Source organism: Heloderma suspectum, chromosome 14, assembly GCF_057233095.1.
Source record: "Heloderma suspectum isolate Gila_16-S chromosome 14, 16-S_ref, whole genome shotgun sequence".
Classification (NCBI taxonomy): Eukaryota; Metazoa; Chordata; class Lepidosauria; order Squamata; family Helodermatidae; genus Heloderma; species Heloderma suspectum.
Window position 1 is genome coordinate 24,468,804 of NC_139471.1, and position 18,510 is coordinate 24,487,313.

At 51.0% G+C, this 18,510-nt stretch overlaps 1 protein-coding gene across 1 annotated transcript in view; it reads right to left on the reverse strand.

Moving 5' to 3' along the window:
• MAMDC4 (MAM domain containing 4) overlaps positions 1 to 18,510 on the reverse strand; it is a 44,877-nt gene that overhangs the window by 3,338 nt on the left and 23,029 nt on the right. The window contains exons 19-26 of the mRNA XM_084821250.1: positions 18,182 to 18,312; positions 15,456 to 15,666; positions 14,115 to 14,252; positions 11,801 to 11,922; positions 9,037 to 9,130; positions 7,542 to 7,679; positions 6,755 to 6,892; positions 222 to 349 (exon numbers count right to left, since the gene is read on the reverse strand). Of these exons, the coding sequence (XP_084677376.1) occupies positions 222 to 349; positions 6,755 to 6,892; positions 7,542 to 7,679; positions 9,037 to 9,130; positions 11,801 to 11,922; positions 14,115 to 14,252; positions 15,456 to 15,666; positions 18,182 to 18,312 (1,100 nt within the window). The remainder of the gene's footprint in view (positions 1 to 221; positions 350 to 6,754; positions 6,893 to 7,541; positions 7,680 to 9,036; positions 9,131 to 11,800; positions 11,923 to 14,114; positions 14,253 to 15,455; positions 15,667 to 18,181; positions 18,313 to 18,510) is intronic.

Genomic DNA, 18,510 nt, shown 5'->3' on the forward strand with positions numbered 1-18,510 from the left:
ACTTGGAGGTTCCATGTAGACATCACCTCTTAGTCATCACCCCCCCCCCCCGAAAAAGGCCCAAACGCGTTAGCTGTCCACTCATAAGAGAAGCGCTCCAGCCCTTGGATCATTTAGGCTGCACCTTTCCCAGTTCTACAGCCCCCATTTTCAGATGGGGTGCCAAGGAGGGCTAACTGGGACGGAGGAGGGAAGGAGCTTGCCAGTTTCGACAGCCATACCTGGAACTCGGTGAGACTGGACACCAGGAGGGTTTGGCTCAGCCAGGCCCGGCTTTGATGCCCAGCAGCGCTCCACACCGTCCGCTCCCCTTGCAGGCTGAACAGCTTCACCCTGAGCTCCGCTTGGGCTGGCAACACAGAGCGAGGAGGACAGCATCAAGACCTGGTTGTTAAGAGCACTGAGCCATCCCCAATACTTCCAACCCCCCCCCCCATGCAAAACACACCCCTTCCTCTTTGAGAACTGGTGCTTCCCCAGTCATCATTTTTATTAATGACTTGGATGAGGAGGTGCAGGGAATGCTGATCAAATTTGCAGGTGACCTAAAATTGGGCGGGATAGCTAATACCCTGGAAGACAGAAACAGAATTCAAAGTGATCTTGATAGGCTGGAGCGCTGGGCAGAAAACAACAGAATGACATTTAACAGGGATAAATGCCAAGTTCTGCACCTAGGAAAAAGAAACCAAATGCACAGTTACAAGACGGGGGATACGTGGCTCAACAACGCTACACGTGAGAAGGATCTTGGAATTGTTGTTGATCACAAGCTGAATCCCCTTCATGGATCACTGCCTTGTTGTGGCAAAGGGGCTTGCGTAACTCAGTGAAGCCATACGCTATGCCGTGCAGGGCCACCCAAGACAGACAGGTCATGGCGGAGAGTTCTGACAAAATGTGGTCCACTGGAGAAGGGAATGGCAACCCACTCCAGTATTCTTGCCAAGAAAATCCCATGGAACGTAACACAAGGCTAAAAGAGATGACACCGGAAGATGAGCCCCTCAGGTCAGAAGGTGTCCAATATACTACTGGGGAAGAGCAGAGGGTATTTCCGAGTAGCGCCAGAAAGAGTGAAGCGGCTGGGCCAAAGCCAAAAGGACACTCAGCTGTGGATGTGTCTGGTGGTGAAAAGAAAATCCGATGCTGTAAAGAACAATATTGTTTAGGAACCTGGAATGTCAGATCAATGAATCAAGGTAAGTTGGAGGTGGTCAAACATGAGATGGCAAGATTGAACATCAACATCTTGGGAATCAGCGAACTAAAATGGACAGGCATGGGCGAATTTAATTCAGGTGACCATCATATCTACTACTGTGGGCAAGAATCCCTTAGAAGAAATGGAGTAGCACTCATAGTCAACAAAAGGGTGGGAAAAGCAGTACTGGGGTACAATCTTAAAAATGATAGAATGATCTCAGTACGAATCCAAGGCAAACCATTCAACATCACAATAATTCAAGTCTATGCCCCAACCACTGATGCCGAAGAAGCTGAGGTTGATCGGTTCTATGAAGACCTATAACACCTTCTAGAACTAACACCAAAAAAAGATGTCCTCTTCATCATAGGGGATTGGAATGCTAAAGTAGGAAGTCAAGAAATCACCGGGACAACAGGCAAGCATGGCCTTGGTGTACAAAATGAAGCAGGACAAAAGCTAATAGAGTTTTGCCAAGAGAACACGCTGATCATAGCAAACACTCTTTTCCAACAGCACAAGAGACGACTCTACACATGGACATCACCAGATGGTCAATATCGAAATCAGATTGATTATGTCCTTTGCAGCCAAAGATGGAGAAGCTCTATACAGTCAGTAAAAAAAAGACCTGGAGCTGACTGTGGCTCAGATCATGAGCTTCTTGTTGCAAAATTTCGGCTTAAATTGAAACACGTAGGGAAAACCACTAAACCATTCAGGTATGACCTAAATCATATCCCTTATGAATACACAGTGGAGGTGAGGAATAGATTTCAGGGATTAGACCTGATAGACAGAGTGCCTGAGGAACTATGGACGGAGGTCCGTAACATTGTTCAGGAGGCAGCAACGAAATCCATCCCAAAGAGAAAGAAATGCAAGAAAGCCAAGTGGCTGTCTGATGAGGCTTTACAAGTAGCTGAGGAAAGAAGGGAAGCGAAAAGCAAGGGAGAAAGGAGAAGATATATCCAACTGAATGCAGAGTTCCAGAGAATAGCAAGGAGAGACAAGAAGGCCTTCTTAAATGAACAATGCAAAGAAATCGAGGAAAACAACAGAATGGGAAAGACTAGAGATCTCTTCAAGAAAATCGGAGATCTCAAGGGAACGTTTTGTGCAAAGACGGGCATGATAAAGGACAAAGAAGGCAGGGACCTAACAGAAGCAGATGAGATTAAGAAGAGGTGGAAAGAATACACAGAAGAACTATACAGGAAAGAGCTGAATGTCCCTGATAGCCATGATAGTGTGGTCACTGAACTTGAGCCGGACATCCTCGAGAGTGAAGTCAAGTGGGCCTTAGGAAGCATTAGTAACAACAAAGCTAGCGGAGATGACAGTATTCCAGCTGAGCTATTTAAAATCCTAAAAGATGATGCTGTTAAAGTGCTGCATTCAATATGCCAACAAATTTGGAACACTCAACAATGGCCGCAAGACTGGAAAAGGTCAGTTTACATTCCAATTCCAAAGAAGGGCAACGCCAAAGAGTGTTCAAACTACCGCACAATTGTGCTCATTTCACATGCCAGCAAGGTGATGCTCAAAATCCTACAAGCTAGGCTTCAGCAGTATGCGAACTGAGAACTACTGGAAGTACAAGCTGGGTTTCGAAGAGGCAGAGGAACTAGAGATCAAATCGCCAACATTCGCTGCATCATGGAGAAAGCAAGAGAATTCCAGAAAAACGTCTATTTCTGCTTCATTGACTACGCTAAAGCCTTTGATTGTGTGGATCACAACAAACTGTGGCAAATTCTTAAAGTGATGGGAGTACCAGACCACCTTACCTGTCTCCTGAGAAACCTGTACGAGGGTCAAGAAGCAACAGTAAGAACCAGACATGGAACAACCGATTGGTTCAAAATTGGGAAAGGAGTACGACAAGGCTGCATATTGTCACCCTGCTTATTTAACTTATATGCAGAGTACATCATGAGAAATGCCGGGTTGGATGAATCAGAGGTCGGAATTAAGATTGCTGGGAGAATTATCAACAACCTCCGATATGCAGACGATACCACCCTAATGGCAGAAAGCGAAGAGGATCTCAAGAGCCTCTTGTTGAGGGTGAAAGAGGAGAGTGCAAAAGCTGGTTTGAAACTCAACATTAAAAAAACTAAGATCATGGCATCTGGCCCCATCACTTCCTGGCATATAGAAGGGGAAGAAATGGAAGCAGTGACAGATTTTACTTTCTTGGGCTCCAAGATCACCGCAGATGGTGACTGTAGCCATGAAATTAAAAGACGCTTGCTCCTTGGGAGGAAAGCTATGGCAAACCTAGACAGCATAGTAAGAAGCAGAGACATCACCTTGCCGACAAAGGTCCGTCTAATCAAAGCTATGGTTTTCCCAGTAGTAATGTATGGCTGTGAGAGCTGGACTATAAGGAAGGCTGAGCGCCGAAGAATTGATGCTTTCGAACTGTGGTGCTGGAGAAGACTCTTACGAGTCCCCTGGACTGCAAGGAGGTCAAATCAGTCCATCCTCAAGGAAATCAACCCCGAGTGCTCATTGGAAGGACAGATAATGAAGCTGAAGCTCCAATATTTTGGCCACCTAATGCGAAGAGAAAACTCCCTGGAAAAGACCCTGATGCTGGGAAAGACTGAAGGCAAAAGGAGAAGGGGACTGCAGAGGATGAGATGGCTAGATAGCATCACGGATGCAATGAATATGAACTTGAGCACGCTCCGGGAGAGAGCGCAGGACAGGAAGGCCTGGCGTGCTATGGTCCATGCAGTCACGAAAAGTCGGACACGACTTAACGACTGAACAACAACAACAACAATAGAAGCATAGCTTCCAAATCCCGGGAAGTGCTAGTTCCCCTCTGCTCAGCACTGGTTAGGCCTCATCTGCAGTACTGTGTCCAGTTCTGGACACCACACTTTAAGAAGGATGCAGACAAGCTGGAGAGGGTTCAGGGGAGGGCAACAAAGATGATCAGGGGACTGGAAACAAAGCCCTATGAAGGGAGACTGGAAGAACTGGGCATGTTCAGCCTTGAGAAGACTGAGGGGAGATATGATAGCGCTCTTCAAGAACTTGAAAGGTTGTCCCAGAGAGAAAGGCCAGGATCTCTTCTTGATCATCCCAGAGTGCAGGACACAGAATAATGGGCTCAAGTGACAGGAAGCCAGGTTCCGGCTGAACATCAGGAAAAACATCCCGACTGTTACAGCAGTATGACAATGGAACCGATTCCCTAGGGAGGTGGTGGGCTCTCCCACACTGGATGCATTCAAGACGAGGCTGGACACCCACCTGTCAGGGATGCTCTGACTCGGATTCCTGCGTTGAGCAGGGGGTTGGACTCAATGGCCTTGTAGGCCCCCTCCAACCCTACTATTCTATGATTCTGTGACATCATAGACGTTTGATTTATTTTTATTCCATTTCTTACCCCTCTTGGGGCATGCCCCTGCCTTCCCTTTCCTGCACAGAAGGTCCCCGGTTTGATCCCCGGCAGCATCTCCAAGTAGGTCTAGGAAAGAATCCTGCCTGGCACCCTGGGGAGCAGCAGCTGCCCATCAGCGCCGCCAGCAGTGGGCTAGGTGGGCTTAGGCTCTTGCTCCATGTTCCTATGTTCTCTGACTTTGAAAAACTGATCTCTGAATTGTGCCAACATCCCAGTCAGTTTCCTGGTCCAAGTACTCCTCAATTGATCATTATTTGTATTTCTTACGTACCTGCCGTGGCATCTTCCAGAGTAACATCAGGAAGGCAGCTCCCAGCCCTGAGGAGCTTGCAGTCTAAAACTGGACACAGGGGAGGCCAGAAAGAGGACAGGGAGGCAGATGAAGATGGGGGGATAAACTAGGGCAGATGGGCTAGGCTTAGCTTCAGCAGGGGGGATGACAAAGGAGGCACACCAAAGCCGTTGTGGGAAAAGGGGCCTGAAGGGTGCCATTGCACAGGTGTCTCGGAGGTGGTTCCAGGCAGAAAGGGCAGAAATGGTCGGAGCAGGGGAATTGCTGATGGTGGCAGAGCTGGAGGAGCCAAGGTAACAGGAGGGATGAGCTGATATGAGGAGATGTGTGGGGGAGAAGGCTACGGAGGGGCTTGGTGAGCAGACAGAACGTTTGTGTCGAGAGTTAAGGAGAGGAATCCATTTCAACGAGACAAGAGTGGGGATTTGAGGGAAACGGCCCCAAGAGATGAGCACACTCAGCTGGAGCAAGGCCAGTTTGAATCCCAGCTCAGCAACTTCACGGTTCCACCACGAGAGCATTGCTAAACCCCAGCAGCTAGACAGCTCAGATCTGAGTAAGGCTGTGCAAACGAAGTGTGCACCCATTTTGATCCGAGTCAAATTTAGCATCGCGGGTTCAGCAAGGTTTCATGACCAGCACCTAATTAGCTCCTTTGCCAACAAGCTAAAGAGAAATGGGGAGAGATGCCCAGATTGGAGCGCAGCGGGACTGTATCTTGGTCCAGTCATCCACTCTCAGAAGAGAGTGCTGGGAAACATCTTTTGGTCTAGCACCCACTAAGGAACATGATCTAAATTAACAGCAGTCGTATTTAAGGGATGAGGTGAGGGCGGCAGTGTTGGTGACAATGCCTCCAGCAGTGATCGGTTGAGCTGATGCTGGCTAGGGATTATGGGATCTGTAGTCCAACACCTCTGGAGGGCACCAGGGATCAGGGAAGGCGGTCGATCATCACCTGATCTTGCCTCCCATAGGCTGTGCTGTTCTGATCATAAAAAAGGGGCACTGTGAGAAGGAACGGTGGTGGGGGGGAGAAACAGGCCTGGGGATGGAGGGGGCCAGGACAGAGGGCTGGGAACAGAAGGGGCTGCCAAGGAAAAGAGCAAGAGAGGGACTGCAGGAGCAGAAATCCACAAATTCACTAGGAATAACTGGACAGAGGAAGAGCTTTATGCAGACTCTTAACAGCCGCTGGTCTATCCACCCCAGTATTTTGCTTGGCAGCTGCTCTCCAGAGCAGCCTTCTCTGCCCTGGTGCCTTCCAGAGGTGCCAGCTCTACTGGCTGGGGGATGCTGGATGTTGTAGTCCAACACCTCCGGAGGGCACCAGGTTGGAGAAGGCTGCCCTGGGGTCTCCCTCTCTCCCCTGTCTCCAGGCCTCTCACATTCCTTGTGGTGTCTAAACAGACACTGCTTGCGGAGCAACGTCCCGCAAAACTTTGCTCGATTGGGCAGGCCAGGATACTTCCCTGTTGGGGGGGGGCGATTCCCCCGCTTCCTTCATCTCCCTTCTTAGCCTTGCTGCCCCAGTCAAACCCTCTTAAAGCCCTGAGAACGGCACTTATGCGCCACCAATGGGGAGCAGGCCATGTGGCCCTCGCAGCATGACCGGACCACAACTCCCATCAGCCCTCGCAGCATGACCGGACCACAACTCCCATCAGCCCTCGCCAGCATGGTGAGGAGCTGCCGTCCAACCCAATCCGGCCAGCTGCGTGTTCCCCACCCGCTTGAAGCCTCCACTGGCTTGAAATTTAGAGTGTTGCTACCAGATCAAGGGTGCTGGGGGACAACTTCCCCACCTCACCTGGTGCGTTTCACTTACAGCTTTGGCCCACAAAGTCCATGTGGTAGTGAAATCGCAGGCAGGAGCCGGAGGTGGAGGGAAGGGGTTCACTCGCCAGGCGGGCAGCGGTGCGCCTTCCCAGTCCCAGCACCGCAATGTCGACATAAGCATAGTGACCTGAAGAGAGAGAGGGGAATGCGTGCATGGGGAACATCCCACTTGGAGTTTCACCATAGCCTCCAGCAATGTCAACATTTTATCCTACAACTTTGCTTTTCATTTGGATCAGTTTCCAACTTCCTGAAAATTTCCTGTCTGATGCTATTAGCCAGTAAGTTAAGCTTTCAGGAAAACTGGGAGAGCTAATTTAAAACAAAAACACCCTTGCCAAACCTGAGTGGCTAAAGAACCAGAGCTCTTTACAAGGCCTCAGCTCCTTTGCAAGTAAGTTTACTTTTGTAGCAGTTAAGTTACATGTTGGGAATTTACATAAGCTGTCCAACAGCTGAGTGAGCCAGATCTCAAAGCTAATTAAGAAGACCTTGCTGGACCTGAGCTGCCAGATCAAACCAGGACTCCTTGTAAGACCGCAGCTCATTTGCAAGTCAAGTTTTTGGCTGTGCAATTCTGTCGCTGGCAACTGACAAGAGCTGCTCATGCCAATTCAGAAAGCTGGCTAAGAAAGCCTTGCCAAACCTAGGCCACTAAACTGAGGCTTCCATCGGCCAGGCGCACCCGCCTTGGATGAGCTGCCCACTTGGGGCATGGCAGAGCAGCCAGCCTCCCCGCAACCCGGTGCCCCGTCTGGAGCCAGAGCGGCGCTTACCTGCTCCCGTCCCAAGGGTGTGGTCTTCCTGAGGGGACGGGGACTGCAACAGGGTGGCCCCTTCCTTCCAGTCCCAGCTGTACCAGTCTCCGGGTGGCTTGCTCCACCCACAGGTGCCCGATTCAAAGTCACAGGATCCTGGACAAGCGGAGCATCACAGTGGCGCCAACCTCAGCAGTGGGGGGCTTTGAGCCCCAGCCGGAGCACGTGCCCCGCAGCCCCGCGCTGGCCCGGCCCCTCACCAGGCGCCTGCCCGCGGCTCGCTTGCCAGCCAGGTCCGTGTGCCCCGCGCAGGTTGTGCAGAAGCCCTCCCGAAGGCTGGCTGGATCCAGGAGCCCCGCGCAGGGCCACTTCTGGCGGGGGCCCAGCACCATTCACTCTCCACGAGGCCCCCGGAGCGCTTCGGAGCGGCCCTCTCCTCGGGCCGTGCGCCCCGGCCTCTCCATGCCCTCCGCGGGCGGTGCAGCCCCGCGCCCCAGGAGAGGCCAGTGGCTGGGGAAGGGCCCCGGCCCCCTCAACGCCGGGTGCAGGCCCCCTCAACGCCGGGTGCGGGCTCCCAGCAGGGCTCTCCCGGCCGCTGCAGCTGCAAGCCGGCGCTGGGTCGCCTGTCGGCCCCCCGCGGCATGGCTGCTCCTGTGGTGCTGAACTCATCGCGAGCCCTGGGCTGGGGCCGCCTTGCTGGCTGGAGGGGGCAAAACAGCTCCTGTGCCAGTCGCTTGGAGGACTCTTGCCCCTCAGAGACCACCCCCCGCAATGCTGGCATGGCCCCGACATTTTGGTGCAACCGGGGGGTGCTAATGTTTCGATTCATCATCATCCCCCCGCTCCCCCGCCATCCTGCTTTTCAGACCGTAAGGCTGAGTCCCAGGCAGAAAGCAGCTTAGACTCATTGGCCCAATAAAATGTCAGCTGGGGGGCAACTCAAACACCAACCGTGATACAGCCCCCGCCCTGCCCCACTGGGAACCCCGTTGGTTTACATGCAGACAAGGACCTGGGATTTCCACTATTCTGCGTTTAAAACCAGAAAGAAAAACCACCTTTGGTTTGGGACAACCCAAAGCAGAGGAGCGCTCCCAGAACCTGACTCAACATGGACCCTGAGCCAGCATGACTCTTCTTTTCTTGGAGCAGCCTTTCCAAACCTCATGTCCTTCAGAAGTGCTGGACTACAACTCCCATTGGCCATACTGGCTGGGAAACATGGGAGTTGTAGTCCAACACGTCTGGAGGGCACCAGGTTGGGGAAGGCTGAACTAGAGGTGCCAGATGCAAAGGAGACTGAGAGTGGGCCCTGTCCCCTTAAGAGAGATGGACAAACAGTTTGATGGGTGCAGCCTCTTGTATTTGGCGTGGGGGGGGGGGAGCTGCTGAAACTCCCCCTTCTACACAGTGATGAAAGATGCAGGTCCTCCCAGGGCTCCTTTGTTTCTGGCCACCCTACCAGAAGCAAGGGGTTGCAATCCACAGGGGCAGGGGGTTGTGCTGCAGTTACCTGCTTCAGGGCAGGCCCCCTCCTTCACGTGAATGTCATCGAGCGCAAGGAAAGAGGAGGGGGCCCCCCCAGGTCCTTCTGCCACGAATGCCACCTATTCAAGGGAGACACAAAGGGTGGGGGAGGGGTGAGTCAAAGCACCATCCTGGGAATGGTGGGACAGCTAGAGAGGGTTCCAGGCACGGTTCTCTCTTGTCCACACTGAAACGATTGAAACCTTTCATCATAAAAAGCCGACGATACCAAATTCAGCAACTCTGCCTGCACTGGCTGTACTGCATAACATTTTGTGAACCCTGCACCACCTCGCCCATCGCAGGAAGCTCAGCCTCCCAACAGAGGGTCTCTGAGCACAGGCAGAGTCACCATGGGCCCCTGTGCTACAACCACAGGGCAGGCTATGTAGCTAAGGCAGCTGGCTTTGCGGGGAGCGCTCTATCATGGGAAAGCTTGCTCTTCATCATAAAACCAAGCCCATTCGTCCAGCTGGTGTGGAATTTAGCATAGAGCATCTACCCAGCAAAGGGTTTTATTTGGGCCAGATTTCAGAACTATCCCATGACGAATGGCTGAGTAATACAGTGGCGAGAAAAAGTTTGCGAACCCCAACGCTAACTACAGAAATTCCATAGTTGTACGATGATAGCCTTCGTGAATCAAAACCAGCCCTTTTCTAAATATTCAGTAGAGTTTATATTAACCGGTTTCATGCCTGGTGAAATAAAATGATGTATAAATCAGGCAAACAATGAGTACTTAATGAGTCGGGGTATGTGCAAAAGGAAGTGAACCCCTGGCTGCATCCGCTCAATGAGAGGGAACAATTAGAATTGGGTGCTGAAGTCATTAGGCAGATCTTTGGGAGGCCCCATCCTAAACTTTGTGAGTTTGGTCTTCACCATACAGTTGTGTGGAAACACGCCACGCCACGCTCAGAAACATCTCTGAGGACCCCAGAAAAGCAGTTACTGCCGCTCGTCAGCCTAGAAAGGGTTACAAGACCACCTCTAAGGATTTGGGCTCCACCAATCCACTGTCAGACAGACAGTCTACAAATGGGGAAGGTTCACGACCACAGTCCCTCTGCCCAGAAGCGTGCGTCCTACCAAAAGCTCTCCAAGAACAAACCGGTGCATCATCAGGACGTCAAAAAGGACCCCAGAGTAGCATCCCCAGATCTGCTGGCCCCTCTCGCCTTGGCTAACGTGAGTGTTCATGACTCAATAATCAGAAAGAAGGCTGAACAAGAATGGTGTTCATGGGAGGGCAGCCAGGAGGAAACCGCTGCTCTGTCGGAAGAACACGGCTGCCCGTCTGAACTTCGCTAAGGAGCACACAGACGATCCCTAAGATGTCTGGAACAGTATTCTCTGGGCAGACGAGTCAAAGGCAGAACTTCTTGGCCTCAGTGAGAAACATTACATCTGGCAAAAAGCAAACACTGAGTTCGAACAGAAGAACCTCATCCCACCCGTCAAGCATGGTGGTGGGAATGTGATCGTCTGGGCCGGCTCTGCTGCCTCAGGATCCAGATGGCTCGCCCTCCTTGACGCCACCATGAATTCTGCGGCGCATCAGAAGGTTCTGGAGGAGAACGTCAAGCCATCTGTCCGTGAGCTGAAGCTGAACCCCAAGTGGGTCATGCAACAAGACAACGATCCTAAACATACAAGCAGATCTACAAAGCATGGCTGCGGAAGAAGGAATTCCGTGGTTTAGGATGGCCTAGTCAAAGTCCAGACTAAACCCCATCGAAACGTTGTGGCAGGGCCTGAGGCGCACGATTCGTGCAAGGCAGCCCACCAATGTCACTGAGGTGAAGCAGTTCGGTTAGGGGAATGGGCCAACATTCCTCAAAGCCGATGTGAGAGACTGACCAACGGTTACAGAAAACGGTTACTGGAAGTCATGCTGCTGAAGGAGGGCCACGAGGGACTGACTCAAAAGGTTCACACACTTTTCACACATGGATCTTGAATGTTGAACCAGTTGTGGATAAATAAGTGTTGAAAAAGCACCGTGTTTGTATCTGATTTTTTACTCGGGTCATCTGTTGTTCTCTATCTAGGATTCCATAATCCTAGATTATGGTTATCCTAGGTTAATTAAGATCTAATGCCATTTTAGGCTGGAAATAGGTGACACCCCTAAGGGGTTCACAAACTGTTTCTCTCCACTGTAGCAGTGTAAATGTTTTGCCTTGAAGGAAAGAGATTTCCTGTTTGGAGAAAACCCTGCAATTTACACTATGTCAAAAATGCAAGGATGTTGCATTCGTGTGGGGGGAAATTAACTGCATATTCCTAAAGTTAGGATATATGTTCTTGGCAAGGATGAGAAACTGAAAGAACTGGGCATGTTTAGCCTTGAGAAGAGAAGCCTGAGGGGAGATAGGATAGTGCTCTTCAAGTCCTTCAAAGGTTGTCACAGAGAGGAAGGCCAGGATCTCTTCTCGATTATCCCAGAGCGCAGGACACGGAATCATGGGCTCAAGTGACAGGAAGCCAGATTCCGGCTGAACATCAGGAAAAACTTCCCGACTGTTTGAGCAATACGACAATTGAACCCCTTCCTGAGGGAGGCGGTGGGCTCTCCCACACTGGAGGCGTTCAAGACGGGGCTGGACAGCCACCTGTCAGGGATGCTCTGACTTGGATTCCTGCGTTGAGCAGGGGTTGGACTCAATGGCCTTGCAGGCCCATTCCAGCCCTACTGTTCTAGGGTTCTAAGCCCAGCATCTATCTGGAAACGGAACCCTGCTCACCTGCCAATTATACTGGACCTTAGCAGTGATGCTGCCATACCGCCAGCCTTCCGCCTGCACCATGCTCAAGCTCAGCACCTCCCTTCGCGTGCCTCCCTCCTCCACGGAGACACTCAAAGATCCTAGTGAAAGAAACCACAGGATCAGGCCCGTGCATCAACAAAACCAGGGAGCCCAGAAAACTCTCAATGTGAGCATGACACTGAGCACAACATGCAACCTTGAACTCAGAATCCGGCCTCTCCCATCAAGGCTGGAGAACTGTGCCTTTTGACATGTGGGTGGGGAGGATCAAGTTTGCAGCCCTCACAATTGTGAGGAATTTTTTTAAAAACTGCCCACAAGTGCCAAAATATTTAAAAGGAACATATACGTTCATGTTTACCTTCAGGTCCACAAGCTCTTCGACACATCTGGGAGAGTGTCAATCTTGAGAGTGTGCCATGGGCACTCCCACAAAATGGCTACCACCAGTGGGGGGGAGGGGGGGCTTGCCCATTCATAAAATGGCTGCCATAGCGGGCATGGCCAGACACAAAACACCCATTTCCTAGAGGGCACGCTGGTGAGACGAAAAGAAAAGTAGCCTGCCCAAGAACCTAAGTCCAAGGCAAAGGTGGGCCCTGAGCTCCAGAACACTCTGTTGCACCCAGATGAAGAGGCTGCTGGAGGGCAGCCCTTTGCTCTGCAGCAAGCCCGCCTCCCCTCTGAAAAAAGAAAAAATCCTAAGGAATACAATAAAAACCAGGAGGGGCAGGGAGTCTGGCAGGTGCCAAGAAAGGGGTCCACGCTGGACATTCCAGAGCTAGATACTTGGGTCCTTTTTTAAATACAAAAATGAAAGCAGATACGCTTCAAATTTACAAATGAAAGCTGTGATTTTCAACATGCAGCCCCCACAGCAACTTCTGTGATCACGTGGCGCAACCACAGATCACTGGAATGCAGCCCCACCCCCCCGATAGCTCTTGGAGCTGGTCCGGAAGAGGGGCTGGTCACAAACACTGTTATGAGCCACTCAGGGCACAATCCTGTGCATGTCGAGACGGGGAAGTCCGACGACTGGGGAATGCTGGGAGTTGTCGGACTTCTCCCTGTCTCGCCACGCATGGCATGGCACCCTTAGCCGCACATCACACCGATGGCCGGGAAGACAGGAAGCCGCTCTTCCCATTTACAAAACACAACAGAGGGGCTGGGAGGCGCCTTAATTCTAGCATAGGACGTACATTTTCAGGGGCCACAGCACGTTGCATCAGGTGCAAGGAGCACTGACCCAAGTTACAGGCATGTTTACAAAGGTTTCCCTTCCATCAGATGCTGGAAGGACAGCGGAAGATTCTGACGCACTACAGGCAAACCCTTCTTTAGAAGCCTGCGACTGCATCTGGTCCTCTTCCCTTTTTCTTTCCCTTCGGTGGCTCTTGCACAGTGAAAGCCTATCAAATAACCTCTTCACTAGACTGCTGCAAGGTGCTGTGTGTGGGGCTGCCCCGAAGACAGTTTGGAAAGTCCCGTTGGTCCAGAATCCAGCAACCAGTATGGCTATGCTTGCTGGGGAGATGGGAGTTGAAGTCCAGCACATCTGGAGGAGACCTGGTTAGGAAAGGCTGGTATAAACCTTTAACTAAATGAAGTCCACTCCAGGTCACGACAAGAGTCAGGAATGAATCTGAGTGTGTGGAGGTAGCAGCTCAGACTCAGAATAGGAACAGCCAGAACTGGGGGAGGCTCCCTCCCTGGGGAGCTCAGGTATGGCAAGGCCTTCTTCTCGAGACCTTGGCACACAGATGGCGCGGCCTGAGGGCCCCCATCTCCTCCTCCATGAGAACCCGGGTCTCGGGGAGGAGGAGGAGAATGAAGGATGTGACTTGAGGGATGCCAGAGTCCGTCGCAGAGCAAAGCGGGGAAAGTCAGAGGCGGAGCTCAGACGCTCCTCCAGCTTGGCTATGCACGATAGCCTATGTCGGGGGGAGCCACTGTAAGGGAGGGGCCTCCGCCTCCGCTAGTCTGGCCGGGAAGTTCTTGTTCAAACTGCCGGCAACTTCCCTCACTTCCACTTCGGCTCCTCTATTGGTATGGGAAATTGGGTGGAGCCGCTGTTTCCTTTGTAGCCTGAGAGTCTCCCAGAATTTTCACTTGTAAGGAACCTGGTCGTTAACTAATAAAGTAGTGAGCCTGAAACCTGGTACCCTGGAGTTGACTGCGAAGGGGGAGGACGAAGTGACAGCCAGCCTCCCTCAGTTTCAGAAGGGCCCCTCTGGATGTTAAGACCAGCCTCCAGGCAAGAGAGACCTGAGGCAGGCTGACTTGCCTGGGTCGCTGCTACTCCGGTAGTACCAGAACGTCACACAGTGGGTGTGAAGCTGGGGCGGGAAAGCTTGTGATCGCAGGACGGCCGTCTGCCCAGATGGCAGGGCCCTCGCACTGGTATTGATGAACATGTAATGCCCTGGAGGGAGATGTACTCATTTAGTATTTAAATAGCACCATCAATGCATTTTATTTAATGTTAATGTATAACCCACCTTTCTAGGGCAGCTTGCTATAGTAAAATACAGATAGAAGTAATCTTGATGACAACATGGAAACAAACAGATTAAAAACACAACAATAAAAATAAATAGCACCGAACTAGTTAAAAAAAAAAGTCAGCAACAGACCAGCTTAAATGCCAAAGACCAGCCAGAAGAGAAATGTCTTTGCTTGCTGGAAGAAGGACAGCAAAGCGGGAACCAACCCCACCTCCCTCAGCAGGGGATTCCAGAGCCTGGGCATGGAAAGAGACAGAGTGCTGCTTTTTTCCCCCCACGCATAAGACGAGAAGTCCCTGCCCCAAGGGACTCACAGTAAAAAATGTGCTCTTACAGGGGTGGCAACAGAGGGATGGGAGTAAGAAAGAGCCAAGAGGAAGCTCCAGCAGGGGCCAAATAGCTGCCATATGCAGGGTTAGTTTCAGCACAGGGAACCTTTTGGCACTCCAGATGGTTTTGAATACAACTCCCATCTTCCCTTCCCATTGGCCATGCTGGCTCAGGCTGATGGGGACTGGAGTCCAAAACATGTAGTGGCCCCGGCCCCCTTCCTCTCTCCACGAACCTGTTTGGTGGTTTCCCAGCTCCTGTGCAGTTTTTCCCCCATTGTAAAAGGTCGAGATGCCTCTGCGAAGGCTGAGATGCTGGCTGGAATAGCTGTGAGCTACAAGGTATGGGCATTTTTGCCCCCCACTTTGCCTTTGGCCTCACCCACCACAGGAATGCTGCCCCCAAAATGGCATTTGGACCCTTGGGCTGAAAGAGACTGGACTGGATGGAACCACTTTGGGCTGATGCAGCAGAGCTGATCTGGCCTTTACCAAGGAATTATCATCATCCACGAGTCACCCTATAGCTGAAGCTCTGAGGGTGACATACACAATGAAAATGAAAGCAATGAAGGAATGATTAAAAAAATGACAACACACATTAAAGTGTTACTTTAAAAGCAGCACCCCAAATCCAGCATTTAAAAGAGATCAGTAACTGAGCAGCTACAAACAGAGAAGATGACTTTAAGGTGCGGCATGGCACATATTAGAAAGCAAACAAGCAGCAGTTTAAAAGACTTTTAAAAGCGCAGCACGAAGGCGAGAGAGAGGCTCGCTGCCGTGCAGTACCTTCAGGCGTGCCTCGGGTGTGGTCCGTCAGCGGGCCCTGGTGTCCCGCACCATCCTGCCATACCCAGGCTTGTGGCTCGCTAGCCAAAAAGCCACAGTCATCGGTCTCAAAGGAGCAGCGCTTCTGCGCTCCACAAGCGCCAGGCCTCCCGCCAATGTCATCCAGAGCCATCGCACCCAGGAAGCCGTCCCGGAGAGCCTCAAAGACCACCTTCGGGAGATGCAGAGCAGGTGACAAAAGGGCCTCTTCACCACACCAGAGGATGCACGCCCGCCTTCCCCAACCTGGTGCTCTCCAGATGTCTTGGACTACAACTCCCAACAAGCTGGCTGGGGATGCTAGGAGTTGTACTCCAACACACCTGGAGGGCACCAGGTTGGGGAAGGCAGACTATGTACAAGCACAGAATATGCTACTGATTGTGGGATTCAGCATTCCGTTTCCTCCCTTCAAATTCCTGTTTCTAGCTCTCCTGGTGCAAAGAAAAGCTGGAGAACAGATGGATGATGTTCGGTGCAAGACATCCAAGGACTTCAGTGCTCTGCATAGCTTCTCACCCTTGTACACTGTTGGGGGGCTGGGGGTGTGCAGGGAGAGAACTGTTCAGATCTATGCAAATCTACCTGGGTTTGCTTCATCGGTTTGGATCATACTGTGCTTCTTTTGGGGCACAGAAGAAGCAGGGTTATTTATTCTGCTAGTCACAGGGTGGGCAAGGAGAGACACAATGCCCTGGGGCCTCGCCTGAAGCCCAGTCAGTGCATTGCTGGTTTCTGATTGTTACAAGAAAATGTTACCCATTTTCAGCTTCAACTAGAGCTTCGGCTATTGGGCGGTATAGCCATGTAATCAAACAATCAATCAATCTACACAATCATAAGGGCTCGAAGCTTGAGTGGCTTGCAATTTATTTGTTTTTCATGGATGCTGAGATTCTAAGGCTCTAAATGGCCCAAGACCAGGATATTTTAAAGACTGCCTCCTTCCACAAGGATCTGACCATATGCTTCATTCGACAACTGAGGCCCTGTGGACAGCCACTCTCCCTCACATACACACCCTTGGCCGTCTGAAATATGGCCCATAAAGCCACATGGCAGGGCCTTTCCACCACAGCACCCCAAAGAGCTCTCTCCCCCAAAGCGATCAAGATGTCTTCCCCGCTGCAGGCATTCTGACCTACTGCCCAAAGCTGGGTTTTCAGGAAAGCCTTTGGACTGATTTAGAGCTAAAATTTCAGGCATTTATGCCTCTCCAAAAGAAGAGGATACAGTTCTGCACAAAAACAGCATACGCTAATTTATCTCTGAAGAGCTGTAAACCTAGAAATAAGCGATCACATGTAAACAGAAACATAATACACAGACTGTGGCCAGGTGAACTGGGCATCTGTTCACTGCTATCTCCTTAGGTGCAACATGTGGAGGGGCAGCGCCAAGGCCCCACCTGCTCTCCATCTCCTGCTTGTCTTTACCTTTACCTTGGACCTGGACTAGACAGCCCTTCTACAGAGGATGCCTTCCAATGGAGAACGGTCCTCTGTGAATGGCTTGGGTCCAGCATATGTCCAGGGACGTCTCCTCCCATGTGCAACTGCCCAGGCCCTGAGGTCATCTTTGGAGGCCCTCCTCCAGGTGCCCCTGCCGAAGGAGCCAGGATGGGTGGCTACCAGAGAGAGGGCCTTCTCAGTGGTGGCACCCCACTTATGGAATGAACTCCCCAAAGAGGTTCACCTGGAGCCTACATTGTTATCTTTGGGGCACCAGGCACAGACCTTTCTTTTCTCCAAGGCATTTTGGAGATCTAGTTCTGAATTTTTATGACTGTTTTATAGATTCCTGTGCTGTCAGTTTTTTTGCACTATATTGTATTTTGTTCTTTAAAATATTTATACCATATTCTATATTTTTTACTGCTTCTATAGTATTTTAGTCTTTTAACTGTTTGTAATCCGCCCAGACAACATTGGTTATTGGGTGGATTAGAAATGTAATAAACAGATAAACATGAATAAATAAAGGACACGTTGCCACCCCATTTCAGGCAGCCCAAGGAATTTAAATTTTTGGCTGCTCTTTATTAAAAGCCTGGTATTATTTTCAGTTTCTATTGATGACACAGTTTCAAATCGGGTTCTCCTGTAAGCCATCTTCAGTGTTTTGTGGGAAGGTAGGATATAAATATTTTAATAAATGAATCACATCTCTCCCTCCCGCCCACCCCCAACCCTCCTGGATGCTGAATTTGGCATTTAAGACTAAATTCTGAGTCTGCATCATGGAGCTATTCAAGTGGGCGTGGGGGGTATACTCAGCCCTGCCTCTCCCCTCCCCACCACCCTGTTAGTTAGTTAAGCTGGTTGGGGAATGCTTGGAGTTGCAGGACTATTTTCTGTCTAACACGCAGAGGATTGTGCCCTTAGTTAGTTAGTGCATTTCTAGACCACCCAATAAAACCAAGTTTACTGCCTCCATCGCGGCCTTGGTTGCAACACAGCTGCCTGGCTGACAAAGCAACAGAGAAACACTGGAACCTAGGCCAGACTATTTTGTCCATCCAGTCCAACATCAACCAGCAGCAATTGCTGCCCAGAAACTAAGTCTGAGAAGGGACTTCCCCTCATCAGTGGATCTTTTTCTTAGCTAGAGATGCTGCTGGGGATTGAACCTGAGACCTTCTGTACACAGAGCTGCTGCTTTACCACCAGGTCCACAGGTCTCCTCACCTGGTAATTCTGGCCAGGCTGGTGGGAGATGGTGGAGAATCCCTGATGCCAAACAGCGCCTTGGCTCCCCGCCCTGGTCCAAAGCACCTGCTCGGGTTCCCCAGAATACTTCACAAGGAGGTTTAAGGTGCCTGCAAAACAGGAGAGGGGTAAGGCCATTGTGCCAGCGAGGGGGTGAATTTTAGTGAGGCGCTGTGGGAGCCAAACGTAGCTGGCGGTCAGGGTACAAATAAAATAAAATAAAATAAAATGGGGGAAATGTTCTTAAGCAGGGGTGCAGATTATGGCAAAGAGGTGCTGAAGTCACACCATTTTTCTCTGTAAATTTA